The 21,188-nt window shown below is 42.7% G+C and overlaps 2 protein-coding genes across 7 annotated transcripts in view; one reads left to right on the top strand and one right to left on the bottom strand.

Moving 5' to 3' along the window:
- Window positions 1-267: 267 nt before the first annotated feature.
- nfx1 (nuclear transcription factor, X-box binding 1) lies at window positions 268-10,178 on the bottom strand. 2 transcript variants are annotated; one of them, XM_028433318.1, is made up of 24 exons: window positions 9,964-10,178; window positions 9,298-9,396; window positions 8,470-9,207; window positions 8,123-8,284; window positions 7,778-7,855; window positions 7,552-7,657; window positions 7,385-7,456; window positions 7,161-7,300; window positions 6,977-7,076; window positions 6,686-6,903; window positions 5,885-5,982; window positions 5,765-5,795; window positions 5,593-5,675; window positions 5,068-5,176; window positions 4,743-4,862; window positions 4,581-4,660; window positions 4,264-4,494; window positions 3,715-3,788; window positions 3,533-3,634; window positions 3,297-3,434; window positions 3,147-3,213; window positions 1,037-1,182; window positions 846-950; window positions 268-492 (listed from the first exon to the last, which is right to left on the bottom strand). In XM_028433318.1, the coding sequence occupies exons 1-24, from the start codon at window positions 9,980-9,982 to the stop codon at window positions 417-419; spliced, it is 3,192 nt and encodes a 1,063-aa protein (XP_028289119.1). In that variant the 5' UTR covers window positions 9,983-10,178; the 3' UTR covers window positions 268-416. The 2 variants fall into 2 exon arrangements, with proteins under 2 accessions (XP_028289119.1, XP_028289118.1); XM_028433317.1 differs by having other exon boundaries at window positions 8,470-9,396.
- A 1,739-nt stretch (window positions 10,179-11,917) lies between these two features.
- asap1b (ArfGAP with SH3 domain, ankyrin repeat and PH domain 1b) overlaps window positions 11,918-21,188 on the top strand; it is a 47,591-nt gene continuing 38,320 nt past the window's right edge. For all 5 annotated transcript variants that reach the window (XM_028432823.1, XM_028432822.1, XM_028432824.1 and 2 more), the window contains exon 1: window positions 11,918-12,632. In XM_028432823.1, coding sequence (XP_028288624.1) covers window positions 12,507-12,632 — 126 coding nt within the window. In that variant the 5' untranslated portion in view covers window positions 11,918-12,506. The remainder of the gene's footprint in view (window positions 12,633-21,188) is intronic.

Below are 21,188 nucleotides of genomic sequence, written 5' to 3'. Positions count from 1 at the left end.
CTGGAAAACAACTCGGCACACTGAAACCAGACGGAGCACCTACTGTTGGGATCTGAGTGGCTGGTTTCTGAAGCTGTGATATGAAATTTAAATCAATATTTGTTCCCTTTAAATAAGGAAGAATTCTTTTTTATTTAACAGGGAGGCAAAGGAAACACAAAAGATTCTTAAAGGGATCTTTCCTCCACGTATTTGAGTCTTTATATCAAAGTGTAACAGCACTCATTCAACTCTTCCTCATACAGTAAGAGAGGCAGCACTCACGTCTTTGAATTATTTCCGAATATAATTTTATTTGATTATGAAGCCAGACGAATTCTTGTTGATCTATCATGAACACAAATGAAAAAAGGTTTCAGGGCCTTTGGCAGATGCAGACTGAAGTGTTTGAATTGATCCTGAGGTCTGCTCATATTTTAGTCCTGGACATCAAAATAATCTATCACAGGCTCTTCTTTAACTGTCTTTGACCAGGTGGTTCCACCAGCAGCCCTAGAAGAGAGAGAAAAAACTATTTCATTCATATTAATACCAGACAGTCTCATCTCATCAGAGTAGGTGGGTTATTGTGGCGTTTTAACATACTGATCTGAACACAAGTTGACCTTTGTATTATTGTGTGACGGGCACGAAAGTTACACAATAACACCAGCGCTAACTAAACCCAGCAGTGGAGCAGCAACCTGGGTGATCAGTGAGGTGAGAATGACAGGCTTAGTCAGACAGCACCGGTAGATATAAGGAGCAGGTGGCATTGGTACTTCTATTTGCTCCTCTGAGGTAATACCATGGATTAGAACCCTGCGGTTAGAAACCAGCCTCTCTAACCACCAAAGATGACTTACTTGCTGCTGTGCTGTTTGATATGAGCAATGGGAGGAGGTGCCCTCGCAGCGGTCTCTCGCTCTATCAGGGATGTCAGGCTTGAGTTTGGACAGGCTGCTTTCCCCCTGCAAAGATACACAGACACATCCTTAAAGCAACAATCGGCACTTCCATGCGTGATAAAAGTGTTCCTATTTAGAAACGCTCTTACTTGTGGGCAGTGATGACCACGTTACGTTTGGGTTCACTGTCGTAGCTCACGCTCTCCACGCGATAGACCTCAGCCAGCTCATGGATGATCTTCCGGTGTTCTCTGTTCATGGGCGGGAAACAATGGCTCCTCTTTGGCTGTTTTCCCTGTCAACACCAGTGAGGCACGTCCATTAAGGATTAAACAGAGGCGTTTCATGCTCTGTGACACTGTGTTCTTTCTTTTCTGCAGGTTGAAGATTTGTGGTTTGTTTATTTATTAGCAAGAGAAAACATTGTAGTTAAAAAGTTCAAAGCAACAGGTGTTATAATAAAAACCTGATTGTTTTATTGCTTTTGTTGTTAAACAGTTTGGGATAAGATGTTGATTGGTTTGGATTCAACGGCTGAATGCTGGTCCGGATCCTTCAGATGGTTTCAACACACACGGCTCTCTTGCAACTATGGCTCCTTTTTAAACTGTCAAGACAGAAACGCTGGAACCACAGCTCTGACCCGGTGTGTCTTACTGTTCTGGCTCTTTTCTCCAAACTGCACAAAGGTGCAAACTTTGCCAACTGTTCACTGGTAATATATTTTAGAATTAAGTGCAGTTTAGGAAAGAACTAATAATTCACTTGAGCACAAAGGTCCTTATAGAAATGGTTGGCCTGCGCACTGCCCTGACATGCACTATAGTTCGAAACCTTTGGGATGGACTGTGGGCCAGCCCTGATCAACATCTGATCCAACCTCCTGTGTTTCTTCGTGTGAAGCGTGTTAATGCAATATGTACACTGTATAACTGAGAGTTTGTATACTTGAACAAGTGTGGCCTATTTTCTATAGGCTGAGCATGTTTGATCTGACTTTTTATAGCTGAACACAAAAAATAGGAAAGAACGGCTGGCATGAAGTGGGTCTTTGTTTGCCAGAAGGTGCTTAGAGAGGAATACTGAAACATTTAGACAGAAAGACTTAGGAGTTAGGGGAAAGTAAGAGCCCACACATTAAGACAAAATCATAATGAACAAAGCCAGTAAAGGCCCAGTCTGCGGCAAGTTTAAAATGCATGCAAACACTGATAGAAGAGATTCAGCTCATGATAAACAATCCTCTACATTTGGTAAAGAAACCGAAGCAGCGCTGACCCAACAGCCTTCTTCTTGTGAGCTCAATGCATTGAGCAGCGCAGAAGAAAAATACATGGCGACCGTTCTTCCTGACTACACTATGAGGTACCTACTAATTTATTCTGGCTCTGAAGCTTCATCGCTGTGTCAGGAATCTACAAGCAACCACAGCTGGCTTCATCCTGGAGGTCCGCTGGAGGATTGACTGAGCACAGAAATAGCTGAATATACTTAACAAGTGGGTCAGAATATAATACGATGATGATGCAAGCTGGGGGTGCATTTGAAAATTTAAAGTTGGGCAGTCTACTTTGGGCTTTTTATGCAGCTAAAATAACAGTAATTCTAATGAGACCATGCAAAGTGGTCTAGTGTAGAATCAGAGAAAGAAATATATCATGAATACGTCATTAAATAAGTTAAATACAGATTTGTTCATTCTAAAAACGACCTGCATTTCTGCTTAACTATACAGAGTAAGCAACAACAATGAAATAAATTAACTTCCATAGTGGATCTTGACATGATAAACTGATGGAGTATTTTTTTTTTATTTTAGATACTGTATTAATCCCAGAGGGAAATTCTTTACGGCTGCTGCCAAGCAGTGTCATACAATGACTAGCAAGGCGCGCCACAGGCTAGGGTGAAGTGTCTTGCCCAAGAACACACAACAGTGACTAGGGAGGAGTTGGGATCGTACCACCAACCTTCCGGTTACTAGACAACCCTGCTATACCACTGCGCCACTGTTGTCCCCAAATGAAGCAAATGATCCAACAGCTCTATAAAAATGTAGCTTAAAACTGAATAAAGAAGTGTTTTGAAGGACTGCTGCACATCATCATCTGTTTTTCCTCTTTTTGCCATGACGTAGTATGATTCCAACACATCCACCAGAGGGAGCCTCACCTCACCTCACACAGCAGTAGCAACATCTCTCCAACACTCTTTGGAGCACTAAGCCACTAAACCATTGAGTTTAAGCAGTTATCATACCTTATTGGCAAGCTCAACCAGAGTCCTGATCTCCTCTTCTACTTCTGTGACAAATTTCAGGTCTTTTCTGAAAAGAGAAGCAGAATGGAGTTCATCTGAATGTATGTGTGCTGTGCCGACAGTCTAACCTGACCGTGTACAGTTACACACCTGGCGTCCTCTTTGAGGCTGTCACTGTATACAGAGGTTGAGCGGACACTGAAGGGGTCGGAAGACGGGTCTATCTGTAATGCCTCTGCCAAGCGCCTGTTTCTCTCTAAAGTGACACACTCTTGATCACATTCGAGCCTGAGAAACATAAAAAAAACAGACATTCAAACCTCCCATCTCTAATTCTCATCTCTAAGTTCAGCTGTTTAGCTTTGACCCAAGCCCTGAAGCTCTACCTTGTCTGTTTGAGCTCCTTTTTAGTGAGGAACAGACCAATGTCCATGGAGTCACCAAGCTGCATGTCTGAGAGTTTGGTGGCCATGGCGATGGCTGCAGACCTGCAGTACAAAACCATACAGATATTTTACCTGCAATGTATTCACAGTTTAAAAAACATGCATGAACAAAGTGGACGAACCTCTGATACGAACTAGCTGCTTCTGTACAGACCACAGTTTCCTTTCTTCGACCACAGCTGCACTGCAGTTGTACCTGTGAGTGGCACAAAGGATTAGATTACACAATGAGCGACACACCAAATCCAATCCAAAATATTTGGTAAGCCAAAAAATATTTTGTTTGGTTTTTTTTGACAGCTTGATTACATTCATGTGAGGAACTTCTGCAACTGTGAAAGGTCTTATTGTTTGCTTCACTTTGGAGGACTGCCTCTGACATGTTATTATTTCATCCAAGTTAACCATCTATGACAGTTACACAGTCCTAGAGCAGATGTCATCGACTGCTGGCAGCCTCCATGCTGCCAAGAGGAACACAGGGAATACACGGCTGGACTGAAACATTCATCGAACTGAATATATTCACTAAAACATTTTTCATCAGGGAACTTTTGACAGTGGGAAAATGTGCCTCAGCTCCTCCTGAATTGGAGCCTTGATGTAACAAAGACCATCTGCGCAAACTTTGTAACCCGTCTTTCAGTCCAGCTGTTCTCAGTGTGCTGTACCTTGGCAGTGCAGGTGGTGCGTGGGCAGCTGCTGCCTTTATGACAGGGAGCAGAGCATGGGTGGCCGCAGTCTGGACGAGGCAGCGCGCAAGGCTGCTGGCAGCTACCTTCTGCCAGGCACTCCCCCCGATGGCAGATCTGTTTGCAGCGGTGCATTTCACAGGGCAACATTTTATTACATGTCAGGCCACAAGAAATGTCTTGCAAATAGCATGGGATGTTGCTGCGTTGCTGTAGGGCAGAGAAACCAGTGTCAATTTAACCACAGGGATTCAAAAAAGCACCAAACAAGGTACAGAAATGTGCGAGCTTGTTACCTCGTGCTTTCCCATGCACCACCTCTGAGTTAGGTATGTGCAGGGCGGACACGTCTCCTCGCTGTGGCAATTGTGAAACACTACAATCAGAAGCACATGTTAAGAGCCCACTCCTAGTTACGGTGGATAACAGCAGTGTGACTGCTATTTATTATGTCTTACCTGGGTGGTCACACTCATGCCTTCTTGTACACAGGTTTTTGCATTCTGGTGGCTTGGTGCCACAGGGAATGGGTGGGTATAACACACTGACACCACAGTGACACGTCAGCTCATCAAAACCTGCAAACACAAGGACACTTGTGACACTTTGGATATGAGCTGTGCGGCAACTTTATGCCAAACAAAACACCACAAAGGGAAAAAAAATAAACCAAAGATGTAAAAACCCCTGACTGCTTTCATTTTCAAGGACAGACTAACTATTAGGTACATCTGCTCATAAACACAGGTCTGTTGGGCTGGAGAGAATGACTCTAGGACTCACTGGACTGCCAGCAGGGTTCACAGTTTCCACGGTGACAAGGCTCCTGGCAGCGGTGGAGACCACAGTTTAGTTTGTAGCCGCAGATCATGGGGCACTTGTGCTCCACATTCTAGGAAACAATAAACAGCTGTATCACCTCATATTGTCGAGTGCTTCCCTTACAAACCCGCACCACATCAGAACTTTAAACACTCAATATTTGAATTCATGGTTCTGCTTTGTGTGTATTCTTAGCATTACAAAGAAGAGACAAAACAGCACAGGGGGATGTTCTTAAAGAAGTACACTTACTCCATCTTGAGCATTAAAGATCTGTCACATTGTTTTATTTAAGTCCAGTTATGTATGAACAGCCCACTCCAGAGAAATGAAGCAGTAATGCTATTTTGTGATGCCGTATACAGCCCCACCTTAAGTAGTATAAAATTGTCACCACTAAAACACTGGTGGGGCATGAGATTACTACTCATCATCTTTCTACTTAAGACATGCTTGATGTTGCCGACAGATTCAGTGAACACTCACCACACAGCAAAGCTCGCCGCACTTGTGTCGACCACAGGAGCGCTTCTTGTTGCATCTCTTCTCACAAGTGAAGACAAGCTCATCTTGAGCAGAAAGATCAAATATAAGACAACAGGCTGTTTAGATGTAGGTGTCATATTTGTCTTATGTGATCCGACTGACAAAATCTCACCTTCTTTTTGAATTTTTTCACATGGGACTTCCTGAAAAATAAAGAGGAGATCTTTTCAAAAACACAAATACATGCAGCACTGACAAAACAAACAAGTATGCTGCTGGTGCTTTTGCACACCTTAGTCCTGAAGCCACATCTGCACCTGACAGTGGAGGTCAGGGAGCAGGGCCCACAGCTGCCCTCGTGGCAGATATTCTCACAGAAGTGGATGGTGTCTGAAATAGAACACATTCATTATCTCCAGAATCTCCAAACTGCAAGAACAATGCCAGCAGGGTCAACATAATGCACATCCTGTTTTCACACACACACACACGCAACAAGAAACAACACGAAGACAACAGATGTCATACATTCATAACATTTAGAAGAACACACACTGTATGTTCATTTAAGATATTAACAGGCTGACATCAGAGATACTTTTTCCCAATATAATATTAGGGCTGTAAATAATGCAGTTTAGAAAAAACATCTGTATCCTCGGAGGCTGCAAGGCTTAACCAGATGTGATGGAAAACCATGAAGCCTTTAAATCTGGACAAATAAGACCTGACACCACGATGATTGTTGGTTCCTCTTTGAATCCTCTGTGACCTTTTAATCGCTCAGTGGAATTCTGAGCAAACAGGCCATCAAACTCACTGCATTAATATGTCACTCTTAAACCCAAATAGAACCATTTTAATAGACAACATGGTGTACTTAGTTTAACTAATGCATTTAAATCCAGCCTTTCTAACGAGCCTTAAAATCTGTTTTCACATCCTGTTTTGTAATCTTTATGAGGCAAGAGTAAGTTCCTGTTCCTAACCAGCCATGCTCTGAATCTGAGCTTAAGCAGGTAATTAGGATTCAGGGCCAGACACTGAATGTGACCAGACAAACTTCCACTACAAATCCCTGCCTTGTCCTTACCATTGGAGCCACAGGCCAGGGGTTTGTTGCACGTCTTTCCACAGGAGGGGATGGGATCAGAGCAGCTCCGTCGCTCAGAGTACCCAAGCTCCAGGAGTTTGGTTAACGTTGTCTGACTGCAGGGACATGTCTTCACGAGGCTTGGGGAGCGTGGGCACGGCTGGCAGGGTCCACGGTGGCACACCTGCTGGCATCGATGAGCTTCACAATTCAGCATCCTGAACAGAGAACACAGAGTGCCCGGTTACAGTGGGAATTGTTGAAGTGAACTAAAGGCTTTTTCAGACTTACTTTCCGCATGTTTTCTGACAGGAGAAATGTCCTGAACCATCAAATTCATCTTTATCTGTGCCACATGGGGCTTCACGAGTGGTAACTCCACAGTAGCACACTGAACAACAAAAAAGATCAGATCACTTTTGATTAGTTTCTTCTACCCAGAACAATATTTTGACACAGTCAAAGTGCGACTTACCCTGCTTAACCTGCAGCTGGCAGGGCTGACATTTACCACTGTGGCACACCTGCACACAGGCGTGTTCAGCACAGTTGAGCAAAGCACCACACACTTTGTCACACTGGAGGACTGTAGCTTGGCCACAGCGCATTGGCTGACTGAAAGAAAAACATTCAATCAACTGACACCTTAATGTCAAAGAGCAGAGATACAACAGAAAGACAGACACACAGGCCAAATACCTCGTCTTCCCACAGATGCAGGATTTTGTTGCAAAGGCTGGACACTGAGGACAAGGTCCAGGGTGACATAAGCTGAGGAGAAACACAGACGGCATTGATAAAGGGGAACGCTCATCTTTTGGGTTAAGGAGCCATAAAGGTATATCTAAAATGTTTTTATCGCTCACATGTTACAGGGGTGGTTGCAGTCTAGTCCACTTCTTTTCTTCCCACACATGTCACCACAGCTGTGGGGTATCTCACTGTGGTGCCACTCTGGGTTTGTTACTTTACCTGCCAAACAAATGTGCATTAGATGGTCTCCTTTTTCCTTCTTTCAGTGACAGACGATAGGTGCTGGGTGTCTTATGAAGGGAAGGGAGCTGACACAGCATGAAGGAAACAAATACTTACCACAGAAGCAAGTGTAGGAGGTCGGGTGTTTCAATGCTACATTCTGGCAGGCTGGACAGCGCCAACCTTCAGCTGAATCTAAAACAAATAATTATAATAGTACATACATGCTTCTATTTCTTGTATCCCTTAGGCCTCAGTATTTTAACATTTTAAAAAGACAATGTACTGTTTAATCAGCAGAATTTTCAATGCAACAGCTATTGTTAACAGAGCAACACACTAGGTATTGTGTACAGTTTGTTGTGTTGTAAAGACCTATTGTGTCATAGCTCAACAGAAGACCATATTGGTCAGTACACAGAGAGCATCTACTGAACATCCAAGTGGTACTCAGGGCCGTACCATCTGCCTGCGAGGCCGGGGATCGAGCCCATTTCTTGATGCAGTTCAGGTGGAAGACGTGGAAGCAGCTCTGGCAGTTCCACACTGGGGCCATGACCCGAATGACATCACAGCACACCATGCACTCATACTTCTCCTCAGAGAGCTGCTCAATTAGGCACCCTGTGGACAGAAGAGGTCAGGGATTTAGAAGAAAGCGGCGAACGGCCAAACATATAATCCACAATTAAACTTTTTTGGCAGAGTTTTTACAGAACAGACATGTAAGAGCAGAAACAGAAGCTGGTCGACAGAAACATGAAAGCATCAAGTCTGTGGCCTCAAATGTATGTAACTTCCAGTCTTACCTGTCTGAGTCTCTTTGCTCTTCGGCATCTTATCCCAGTTCCTCTGACTCAATTTGTGGTTTTGATGGTTTGGTTTCCTTCCCCCTCTGGCCTGATGGGGTGCGTGACGTACCGAGCCTCTTCCCGGTTTAGAGAAAGGATCATGTGACGATCTGCTGTGGTCAGAGTCATCTTGGACTCTCGCTTCCCTCTCTAAGCCCAGCTCCTCTTGTGGTTTGGGTGGTTTAATTGGTCCTTGCCGCCGCTTTTCTTCAGTGTGTTTCCTCTGATGGTCATTATGTTGAGACTCTGAGCATCTCCTGCTTGGCTGAGTTTTTTCCCTGGTGTCTGAAGAGGGATTTTCCCCTTTGGTAGCATGTAGCTTTCGATTATCTCCTGTTGCGTCACTTTCCTTTAAATAAGCTCTTCTGTCATGCTGTACTCCCCTTCTCCGCTCGTGCTCAAACTTCCTGGGTGTTTTAACCTTGACGTCCTGGTCTTCGTTGGTTTGTTCTACATTCCTGCTCACACCTTCTCTCCGCCAGCTGGGTCCATCAGGTCCATCCATTGGATCCACACCTGACCGACAGCCACCTGCATTCCTGTTACTACCACCATCACTTCCAGGTCTTGGCCTCCAGGGACCTGAACCATCAAAACTACCACCAACTCCTCTATTCCCTTCTCTCCTTCCTCGACCTCTGCCTCTGCCTCGTCCTCTGGCTACATCCTCGTCTTGGTGAGGAAATTGGGGATGATCTGCAAAATTTAAATTATTATGGCTAAATGAGGGCTTAAAGCCCTGCTTAAAGTGTCCATGCTGTTGATATGAATCATAATTAGCCCTACTGGAGTTTCTGTCATTGTTGTCTCTGGGTAGACCTCTTCTAAATTTATGCTGATGTGGCTTCTGATATGATGCTCCATTTGGATTGAGGTCAGGGGGGTCTGCAAAAATAAATAAAAAGAAACACTACAGTTACATGAGTGTCACAAATCTAAAGATTTGCAGGGGCAACAAACCTTACTCACTATACTGTTTACATCATTTTTATTCTACATCTACAATATGTTAATAACTGTGCCGTTATCAGGTCAAAACCGGCACCACAAATTATAGAACACAAAAGAAACCAACTCTCCGACAACTATCGTTATTTTACTGCTAGATTAACAAGACTTTAAAAAACAGCATTCGTTGCGAAGCTAAGTAACGTTTAGCTCACGTATTCAATGGGTTTTTCAAAGTTCACTGTCACATGTCGTCACGTCAGCTCAGTGCTGCCTGATAACAGTGAGCAGCTAGGCTAACTCCTCTTAGCTACTGGGTCATAAATGGAAAATCACGTTAGCATAAAGTTGACGTTGAGGTTAGCTAACGCTAGACTAGTGCTAAAATATGTAGCTGCTAAAAAAACTGCTAAAATAGCTGTTCCGGTGCTTATATAAGACTCATTATGTTAGCTTGTTTTAGCACTAGCTCACTGTTTAGAAAATACATGACACATTAGTTACCTGAGGAGCCCTCAGCCATTCAGTTTCAACTCCAAATGTTTTGGAAAGGTGACAAGTGTATCCAGGCACTCGGCCACAGTGTCCACCTTTTCACCCGTGTTCCAAGAGCTCAAACTGTTCCGGACTCTCTTAAAAGCAGCAATAATATCCAACCTTACACTCCCCTCATCAACGCAAGCTAACAGCATGCTAGCACTGACGTCAAGCTGGCCTGGCTGTAAACCGGAACTTCCGGTCAGCGTTCTTTCAAATTAAATGTTCACAGTCAGACATGTCGGTGCCGCATTTAACACGCAGATGTTTTCATCTAATAAACATCACGTGAACGTATCTTATCGAATAGTATTTCACGTCTACAAGAAAGATTAATAAATTGATAAAATGGGTATAATCTGAATTTTAATTGTTATTAAAAGACAGTACAAGTATTTTAAATATTATTGTGACTATGCTAATTAAAGCGAATGTCTTAGTTAAAATGTTGTATGTGTCGTCCTGTACCTTTTCCTTTTTTATTTTGATATGTTTACTTGAATTAGCGGCTGTGGAGCCAGATTTTTTATTATTACCTGGGCGTTATAGACTGAAACACTGTCTCCACTGTAACATGAATGATTCGTGTTCGTTATTTATTCATTATATACACATTATACATCATCTATAACGTGGAATAACATTTCATTTAGACTGAAACGGGGGTAAAACAACAACAAACATGTCCACGAGGGGGCGCTTTATGTTTGTATTTGGAGGATGAAAAGGGTTTTCTTAATGGAGACTCGAGGAAGAGGACAATGAGGTAACTGCCATCTGCATCCCAGCCCTTTCAGCATAAATTAACATAGATTCATCAATGGAACTTACGCAGTTTTTAAAAGGAAGTAAAAGAATATATGAGTAAATAAAAAGTGTGGAACAGGCTATACTTTAAATTAATATTCTCTATAATGAAAAAAATGTGGATACAATAACAGACTGCTATGAAATTACTTTATGAACATTGATTCTGCTCTGCATATATAACACATGTATTACAAATTACAGATTATACTATACAGATTACTTTTCACCAAACTTTTAAAGGTGTCAGCATCAAAACAAATACGTGTCATTATTTATGGACATAAGTTCAGATGACAACTAACATGAGTTTATTGTAAATATGATGCATCACACCGCTTCAAAATAAAATAGACATAACTGCTGTTTTACTGCATGTGGTTTTCTGTGGTGGTCCTACCGTCCAACGGTTCACGCTGCAGTTTTATATCACGCATGCGTACAGCGGCTCCTGGTCCTCCTCAACCAGGCGGAGGTGGGTGGGAGAGAACTTCAACAAGCTGCCATCACAGGGCCACAAAACACCGGAAAAGAAGGAGTTGGTTTTCAAAATAAAATTACATCTTCACAAAAAGCGCATTGTGTTATTTCAGTCAGCTACAAAAAAGCGACAGAGTAAGTAATATAGCATCTATATGTAAAAAGCGACAACTTTTTTTGTAGGAAGCATAAATCGCAAAAATATTCTGTTGTAAAATCGCAATACGGAAAAAAATGTTTTGCATTTTTGTTGCTATTACTAATTTTTTTCTATTGTTTAATTTTGTATTCCATCCTTTTCTTATACATTTATCATTGTATTACATTTCATATCTGCATCACAAAGACAAATGCCATGTATGTGAAACGTGTAGCAATAAATCTCTTTCTGATTCTTATGACAGTTTCTCAACACGAAGAAGTGATAAAGACCTGTGAGTATATGATTCTACATATAATAATTATAAATTAATATTAATAAATGTTAGGTTTTTATTAAAACATCATGTTTGGTGAGAAATAAGGCCAATGACTCTCCTGGGGTGTTTTATGCTGAAAAGCCTGGCCGGAAGTCAGGCCCCGTGTCGCTGTTACCTTGACGGCGCCTCTGAGCAGGTCTGAGCGCGGCCGAGCAGGAGAGAGTGGCAGTGAATGTGTCTGCGGCAGCCTTTAGCTTTAAAAAACCGTAAACTACGGATAAAGAAGAGAGGACCAAACCCCGCCGCAGTTCTAGACGACCTCCGCACACCACGGACTATGATAAATCCCACGCAGAGGCTAGTAACGGTGCGCTGTTTTGACGAGAAACGGTTTATTGCACATCTGTAGAGCATAATGAGGGCATCCGCTATTCTTTACGGTGCTTTTTCCTGCGAGGTTTAGTGAGACGCAGAGTGACACTATTTATACATGTGTCGCTTTTAGACATCCTCTCAAGGTAAAGACGCACATTGGGGGACACGTCCTGCAGATATTTAGTCATTTCCCTCCTCCCGTAGACCCCGGGGAACAGCGGAGTCATTTGAGAAGTCACCGGAGAAGAAGACACGTCTGAATCATCTCCATAGTTTTGCACAGTTTTGCGAGGAAAATCGTTTTTTCTTGCCTTCCGTCGGCTCCCCCTCAGCTTTCTCTCTAATTTCTTTTTAATCTTACATGGTTTTGTGTTTCTGAGCATTCATCGCCAACCCTCCTGTGGGCCTTTTCCCCCTCCTCGTTAAAGGATGCCGGATCAAATATCGGTGTCCGAGTTTCTCTCGGAGACAACAGAGGATTACAATTCCCCGACAACATCCAGCTTCACCACCCGACTGCAGAGCTGCAGGAACACCGTCAATGTGCTGGAGGAGGTAAGGCCACGGGGACAGCCTGCGCAGGGAGGGATGGACACATGAAGACATGCAGACAATAATCTGAACGTCTGAACACAAATAGTGAACACGGGGCTATTTTTAATTTCATATACAGGATTGTAATGAAGAGCAGATTTAAGTGGTGATGTTCAGCAGCCTTACAATGATGCACATCATCATCTCCCTACAAAGGATCATAACTGCACCTGTTGCTGTTTAATTACATTTTTATACGTTGCACACTAATGCAAAAAAATGACACACTTCACACAGTGTGTGTGTTTGAATGTGAGCTTTCATATTGTGCAAACACTTTCTTGGCAGATATGAGGAGTAGTAGTATGATGATGATGATGATGATGATGATGATGATGATAATAATGGGGGGGGGGGGGGGGGTGTACAGGGAATAGAAGGATGTGCACTCAGGCCTGCAGCTCTGTGTTCACTATTACATAACTCAGGGCTTCAGAGCATGCTGCCAGTGTGTGTGTGTGTGTGTGTGTGTGTGTGTGTGTGTGACATAGAGAGAGGAGGACCTCTTCTAGTCAGATCTGCATTTATTTATTGTCAGTGTTAACACAGAATCACACCCAAACTTGCAGCCTAATAGACGCCGTGTCACATTTGATCACACAGAGGGAGCATAATATGGTCAGGCAGGTGGGTTGTGATGTGTTGTGTAGTGTGTGTGTGTTTCAGTGTGTGTGTGTGTGTGTGTTTCCCCACACCCGCCTCCCTCCACCGTCACTCATCCTTCCTGCTATGATTAAATGGAGCATCAAACCAGGGGGAGCGCACACCTTCGCCGTTGTCCGTCGTTGCTGAAGTGTGACCTCATTTCCTATTTTTAAACACATTCAGCCGCAGACAGCAGTGACTTCAGGATTACAGTATTCAGTGTAATCTGTCAGGAGTGTGATGATGCTGCTTTGGAATGATTCAATTGGTATTCTGTTGTTAAATAACTGCACAGATTGCATGTAAACAGCACAGTGAGCCAGGTACTAACCAGAGATGCTTTGTTTAGAGGAGGAAACGCAGGCCCAGTCTTTGCCTTCGACAGATACTGAAGCGCACACTTTGTTCCATCCCTCACTTCTGCAAGTTTATCATATCATAACAATAGAAAACCCACCAAAACGGAGCCATGTTTATTCTCAACCTGGAGCAGCACTTTGGAGTCTGCTGACTGTAAGAAGGAAAAGGCTCGCATCATGAATCACCTCCCTGGCTCTGTGCCTCCGAACCCGGAGACTGCAGCAGCACACAAACGAAAAACATCTGTTAGAGAGGGCCGCCATGTGCGCTGGGCTTCAGTAGCCTCTCTGGAATTTTTTTTTTTTGTTTTTTTTTTTTGCGGAGATCACATGACGAGGAAGACCATTATGCTGGCACAGAAGAGCAAGCTAAACATGCTCCTCAGTCTTTTAAACAAAAGACAAGATGTGCCTGCATGCTGAGGAAAGTCCAGCCTGTGGGCGTCACTCAGAAGAAGTGGCATACTCCCACCCAGGACTAAAGCACTGTTAGATACGTTTTAAAATAATTAGCAACCCTGTTTGATCCCTCTTGCGTCATACACAGAGTAGAGCTGCTGCAGTAAATGGCCTGAAGAAGAGTTTGTTGAAAATGTTCCTGCTGAATTCCTTTTTCCTCTCCAACTCATTTCCTTGCTGTGTTGACAAGGTAAATTATGCAAAGGTACGGCGTGAATATTTAATGCTGTAACCTGAGGGGGAGACTTGACCCCGCAGGAGAGTTGTCATTCTCTGCGTGCTTCCACTGAGTCATCTGGAGGTGCAAATAAGAAAAGAAAAGGAGAAACAAAGCATCTCCATTCAGCGCCATAAGTCAATTATCGATCAGTGCATAACCAGACAAACGTATCCACGACTCACCCCCGAGATGTTTATTGTTTACACATTAATCAGAGTAGAAATGTGAACAACAATGAGCGGCAAAATGGAGATAAAGATAACGTTTTAAAAATAGCCTCTCTGGTTGCTGTCTTGGCTGTGCAGGAGATTAGGGCATTGTGTGTGGGGGTGGCAGACCGGAAGCTGGCTGACGTGTCTGCTTCTGTTTTGCTGTCATCATTGGTGCAAAGAAGTTATTGCTTTGTTGTTGTTGTTTGCGTTGCGTTTCCCGGACAGCACTTGGCGTTCAGACTGTGTGCAGAGCTGGAATGTTTCTGTCCATGAAGTTTGTAGTCCTTTCATTGTCTGATGGATTCAGCCATGATGGCTGAAACCAGTGTTTTAATCAGATTATCATCGGAGATGAGATATGGACAGTAGGCCAGGAACTGTTATTCTCATTATCAACCCACAGAGGATTTCTGTAATAAAGGGATAACACATGTGATATCAGAAAAGTGTTTAAAAAAAATGCCCAGGATACCACATATTCACAGACCTGTAACATTTTCATATATATTTTGGATTTATCAATGGTTGCCTGTTATAAAACGGTGATAAAACAAATATTTAACCCCTTTCTGCTTAACAGTTTTAGAAAACTATTCATTAGTGATGAAAATAGCTGCTGTTTAAATGACTGTAAGTCAAGCTAATTGATTAATTGACTAATTGGTCAGCTGTGAACCAGATTCCGCTTGTGTCTGTGGTGTCGGGCTTCTAGGTTTAGCTCGGTCAGTTAATGTGTAATGTAAATGGCCTATTACAGTAAATACGTTACCATAAGACACGTGACCATAACCTTGATCATCTCACCTGACCTTGACGTTGCTTGTTGTGGTTGTCGATAATATTTTAGCTTCAAAGATGCCGGGACAAAATCTGGAATACTTTACAGCTTAAAAATAGAAAGTCTGATGTTTGATGCCCTTGTGCAGTGGGAAAAGTGCTCGTGCTAATTTTGCTAACCAGACGTTATCGTTGTAACATATGCTCATTGTAAGGAACAGCCGCTTCGCAAGTGTGCTATGGAGGTCACAGCTACATAACCCAATGTGATGAATGATCCACAGAACCCTGCCAGCTTTTTTAGGCTTACTGTTGGCCATATTGGTTATTAGGTCACAGTTATATGGTCATATGGTTTGGTATGATATTGACAGTGCTTCAGCTGGGCTTTTGAGTTTTTATATACATGTGTGGAACATTGTGGTTTGTTTTATTTATTCAGGGTATATCTTAATATTGTAAAGGATGCCCTCTTAACAATAATCAGCTCCTGCCTGTTTCCTGCAGAGTAAATCTACCTAAAAATAGCAGTAAACAGACTTTTTGTGTATTCAGCAGAGAAAATTACATCTGACATTTACGCATGTACAAATATGAGAGTTTATTATTCAAAGACTTTTTTTTCTTCTGATTGTCTCTGCAGCAAGTTAATATTAGCAGCAGGCACTTGTTGGTCCCCTGAGGGGTATGTATTGTCACTCCCTCTACCCCACAGATGGCACTTTGCGTCACTGGATTTGCTTTCCTAAACCACAGAGGGCCAAAACAGCGATACAAGGGAAACCCTCACTACATTGGCATTCCTTTGAGCGTGCCTCTCGCACCACATCACATGGTCCCGGCCAGAAAAATGTTGACTTTTCACAGTCACTCTATTCAAGTGTGGCTGGGCTTGACCTAATAGGCTGAGGCCTTTTATATTTTTTGACTTTTATATAACAGCCTTTTGAACTGCATGAGACACAGAGATTGATGTTATCCTCTGTTTGGGAGAAGAAAAAAAAAAGAAGTTTCATTCCAAATCACTTCATTGGAATGAAAATCATTGCCTGAAGTCGTCATTCATTGTGCAAATCCTGTGTATGTTTTTTTTTTAGCATTCCTGCCATTCTTTTAAAAGCTTTGCTGCTTATTTACTGTGATTTTATTTGAGTTAGGCAGCTGTGGGATCTCTTAAAGGTTCACCTGTGGAGCAGTTTGACCACTGAATGCTGTATAAACCTCTCATTCATTGGCCTCTCGTGTCCTACTATCACGTGTGGGTGAAGCAGGGTTAGGGTTATCAAGAGTGCATCGTGGATGCCATCCCAAAAAGGCATCAGTGGTATGCAACTTCTGGGGCTGAGAGATGAAGCCCAAGTGTCAATCTGCAGTCCCTCCTGGCTCCAAACGTGAGTCAGTCCTCATAGTCTCCAATGTTAAAATCTTGTATAATTATGGGTGTGAGCACTTTGAATGACAGGTGGGTGCTGAGTCGTAGGCCAGCCACACCGCCAGCTCTCCTTGGCCACAGGGAATCAAAACAGCTCTTCAAAGACATCACAGACAGTTTGTCCATAGTTATACAGTCTATGGTTGAACCTTAAAACACATGGCAGGAGGTTTATTTAGAAGAAGTGGTGGTGCACCCTGTTATACAGGTGTAGCAGATAAGTGGTTATTTGGCTATTTAACCCACTCTGTCTTATACAGGGTGGCAGAACAGGGGCCTGGAGACTATCCTAGCAGGCAGTGGACAAGAGGCAGAGTGCACCCTGAACAGATTGCTAGTCTATCACAGGACAGGGTAGTTCATTGAGGGTAAAAATCTAGATTTAGGGACTTGTGTAATTTTTCCAAGCAGCAGTGCTTAAAGACCCAGGCGACGTGTCTTTACCAGAAATACGGAAATGCTTCGACACCTTCTGGATGCACACGTTGGTTTGGTAAACAACAAAGCTGTTTACAATAAAACCTCCGTAGGATACCTTAGAAAAACAAATCTGCTGTATGTTTGTGTTCACAGCTCTGTTGTTTGTCCCGGGGTTCAGAGGCAGAGCGAAACATACAACATTTGCTAATTATAATAGCCTTCAGTCGTCTGTCTGAAAAGCCAAAAGCACCTGAGGCCATCTCCTCGATGACACGCTGTCATGTGAGGCTTCATCCCGGTCACATGTAACATCCAGTCCACCAGCAGGGAGGCCGCTACAACAATGGCTGCACAGATAACCCATAATTCCAGCCTGCTCCTCATATGTTTGGTCACTCAGCTTCAGAGGGAGAGTTCATACAGTGCTGGAAAATACCAAGAAGTCGTGCGATGATTAAAACCAGGGGGAGTTTCACTTCCATTTGTTTTTATCACAGCTAATGTCTTTCACCTGTTTGGTACTATATCCTGTTACTTAATTAGAACCATTGCATGTCTGCTAATGAAGCGTGAGCATTTTCGATGATTAAAACTTTGCATTTTTGATCATGCAGAAGATTGTTCTGCCTGGCAAACATTTAAATAGGCTGTCCTCTAATAAGTTGATCTTTTTCTTCCTTGTCTGTACTTGACTTGGTTTAATATTCTGGGCCACTTTTAGTATTCCCCCACCAGAAAAGGAGGCAAGGACAATGAATAATTCAAAACGAGACGTGTTTTTATCATGCTCATCTTTACATAACAAAACTGAGTGCTGGCTATTTAGGGCTCTTCTCTGCAATGTTTGCAACTGAAGAGCACAGCTGTGTCACATTGAATTATTAATGAAGTTATGGCTTTTTATTCATCATTTGTCCCTCGTGTCACCAAACCCACTGAATCATACTGTGTGAGAGAATGGGAGCATTTTTCATCCCTTGGGCTGTTACTCACATGACATCTTGTTCCAGTTAAACTGTGCTAGGACAAAAAGTGGACATTTCCCCGATTCACAGCACTAATTTTGACAGATTCAGTGTTCACTAAAAGGTTAATGCCACACTGTTCATAAGAGATAATACAGTAATATACCTGTTATTTTAACAGGCGACATCATTTTGTTTTCCCGACTGACGCTTTCTGTGATTAGCAGGCCTAAAAATACTTAGCATGATTTTATATCTGTCATGTTTGTGTTTACAATGCAAGACTAAAGTGATGGAAACATTTCCAAACATAATGTTTACTGCATAGCTCAGAGGTTTCTACTGGCTTGATGTATTATTAAGTAGCACACTGTCAGAATGATTTACCTTCCATAACTAGGCATTTTCAAATTTATGTGCTAGCTGACAGGCAGGGTGAATTTCTGTTGAACCCTGTTAGCTTAGGTGCTAGCCTGCAAAAGAACAAAAAGTGTAGTTCCTCATTAATTAGCTTGATTTTTATTGGTGGTAATAATGATTTTATTCGAAGACGTGCCACCACAATAAAGACAATAAAAGAAATAGCGAATAAAAGAGCATCCAATGGCAGGAAATGTTCTTTTAAATCTCTCCCTCTAAACCTTCAAGCCATTTTTAATTTGTTCTGTCTCCCACAGCAGGAGGTGAGACTGTGTTGTGTTGCTTGTTTGTCGGCTTGTTTGCCGTCTGTAGCTGAAATCTGATAATCGGTCTGTGGGCCACAGCTGTTGGCCTACCTTCCTGCCACAGCTGCACTGCGTATATCATCAAGAGCTATTAGCTGACAGCGGATTAGCTGCGGACCAGACTCCGCTCTGGCACTCTGATCCCCTTGCTGTTCCCCCAGATTTAGGCGAGGAAGAGTGGGTCACTGTTCACATCTGTCTGCAGACTTCCTCCTCACGGATGGATGGCGTCAAAGACACCTCCATCAGCAGCCATTTTGATCCATCATGGAAATCAGTGTGCCATCAAAAGAGGCTAAGTGTGATAAGTGTGTAAATGTACGTCAGGGCTGAGGTTATTAATTAAGTGTTTTAATACTTAATTAATACGGTTTGTGAAGATAAAATGAATAATTGGTTGTTTTTCATGTATACATTCTCATTGATCCTCTTTTAGCCATGCTAGCTTCCTTCTATGGATTGTGATCTTTGGCTGGCTTGTCCACCATGTTGAGCCAAAGTGAAATATTTCACCTACTTTCAGAGAATACAATCACCATACAAATATCTAAATCCAAAAATCTGTTCGAGTGTCCCTCTGGGACTTTATAAGATGTGTGGGATCACACGTGGATATAACCTGTAATACATGCCTGTTCTTTTAATGGACAACCTCCTAGATCTGTTCCATCAACATAAAAATGCTGACCTCCCAGTTTAAATACAATGCACATTAGCATGCAGATATTAGCACTTAGCTTTGGTCATCAGCGTGCCATGGTGTGCTGTCACTTTGGGTTCTGTCATCCCTCTGAGATACACTGTCAGTATGTTGTGTCTCTTCTGTTGCTTTGCTTCTTTTTTGGTTTGTGTTGTTTTTTGTCTTGTTTTTTTTTCATAACAAAGCACCCACAGATCCTCTTCATCCTCCTCCTCCTCCTCATCCTTTCTTCTGTGATTACATCAGTGGTAACATTGTTGTCCTCAAGGACTGGCCTACAGAACCAGGAGACAGTGTTGTCCTGTGACGGCTGGCTGTCTTGTTGTGGCCTAAGGGATAAACAGTACATCTCTGTCTGTGAGCTTTCATGGTGTCTGCGTGTGTGTGTGTGCTGCAGCTTAACAATTGTTACAGATTTTCAGTGTCGAATCTGAATGTTACCTTCTCCAGAACAAACAGAGTGCCTGGGGAGGTCATTGTAGCTTGCAGGAAAGGCTTTGATGGTCCTTTAAGATAAGTTGTTTACCTCCTTTCCTGATGGCATTTAATGTTTTGGTTACATCACTTCCTTTTCCACAACATGAAGGCAGCTGTCAGTCTCTGAAAGTTGTGGTATGTGGAAATCAGAATAGAAAAGTTCCCCGATAGCAGACATGACAGTCGAGGCTTATTTCTTGTCCTCTGTGTGTCCAGTTGTTCGGGCGTCTGTGGATACACCTGTGGTTTTGGAATAGCTGGTCTTTCACCCGGCAGAGTCCCATAAAGTGTGAAATTTGAGACTCTTCTGCAGAAAAACTTCAAGGAATGCCGTAAAGCTCCCTGCAGAATCTGCTCCGGTGTCTTTGGCCAAGGACTCATGACTGAGTGTAGTGTAGGAGAGTTACTCAGAGGCTGGAAAAATAATGTTACTTCGAATGGTGTGAGTTTATCAAAGGGTCACGTTCTTTGGCTGCATGCCCTGAAGATTTACAACATGGGTGGTTGGTTGGTAGGAAGCAGGGCTGGCAGTCTTATCAGCTGATCAGTCAGATTGGACGTAAAGCTTGTAGTAGTTTGTTTTAGTGCCTCTTTGATCGACCTATACAGCGCCGGTCTGTTACAAAACTGTTGATCTTTTGCCAGCTACTTTAGTGTAGTGAGTCCTTTTGACTGTTTTTACTGTTGGATGGAATTGAATCTTATTTGTAAAAACCAAGTAAGCTTGTCAGTTTTAACATCTTATTTACACGTTATTGGTTTTCTCAGTGTTTCTTAAACAAAGTTGCCAAATTGTCATGTAAAGATAGATGACAATATTGTACTAGGGTCAACAATAAAGCCTGATTTTAGGGCCAATGCAGTGGATTCATCTGGAATATTATGTGTCAGAATGATACACTATCAGAAGAATTCTAAAATCAGCCTCTGTGGCTTGTTATCTCGAGCTCCATCATCCGTCGGTTGAATCAGGTGGAGTTTTTTTTCACATTTTTGAGGTTTGTGGGGGAAAAACTTTTTCTCTTTGTGAACTCTCAACTAGGAAATGATATACATGTTTATGAGCATGTGTTTGTGGGTTCACAAGATGATTAACTGATCCTGGTTCTGATGAGGGATTGCCATA

This window comes from Parambassis ranga, chromosome 20 (genome assembly GCF_900634625.1).
Source record: "Parambassis ranga chromosome 20, fParRan2.1, whole genome shotgun sequence".
NCBI classification, from domain to species: Eukaryota; Metazoa; Chordata; class Actinopteri; family Ambassidae; genus Parambassis; species Parambassis ranga.
Note: the sequence above shows the minus strand (reverse complement) of the source record. Positions and strands in the feature narration are given on the sequence as shown.

What these genes read in the sequence shown, in the direction of transcription:
- nfx1 (XM_028433317.1), bottom strand. An exon ending in TGCAACCACCCCTGTAACAT is followed by an intron (nt 7,457 to 7,551) that starts GTGAGCGATAAA and finishes GTTTCTCCTCAG; the next exon opens with CTTATGTCACCCTGGACCTT. An exon ending in GCACCACCTGCACTGCCAAG is followed by an intron (nt 3,789 to 4,263) that starts GTACAGCACACT and finishes TGCCACTCACAG; the next exon opens with GTACAACTGCAGTGCAGCTG.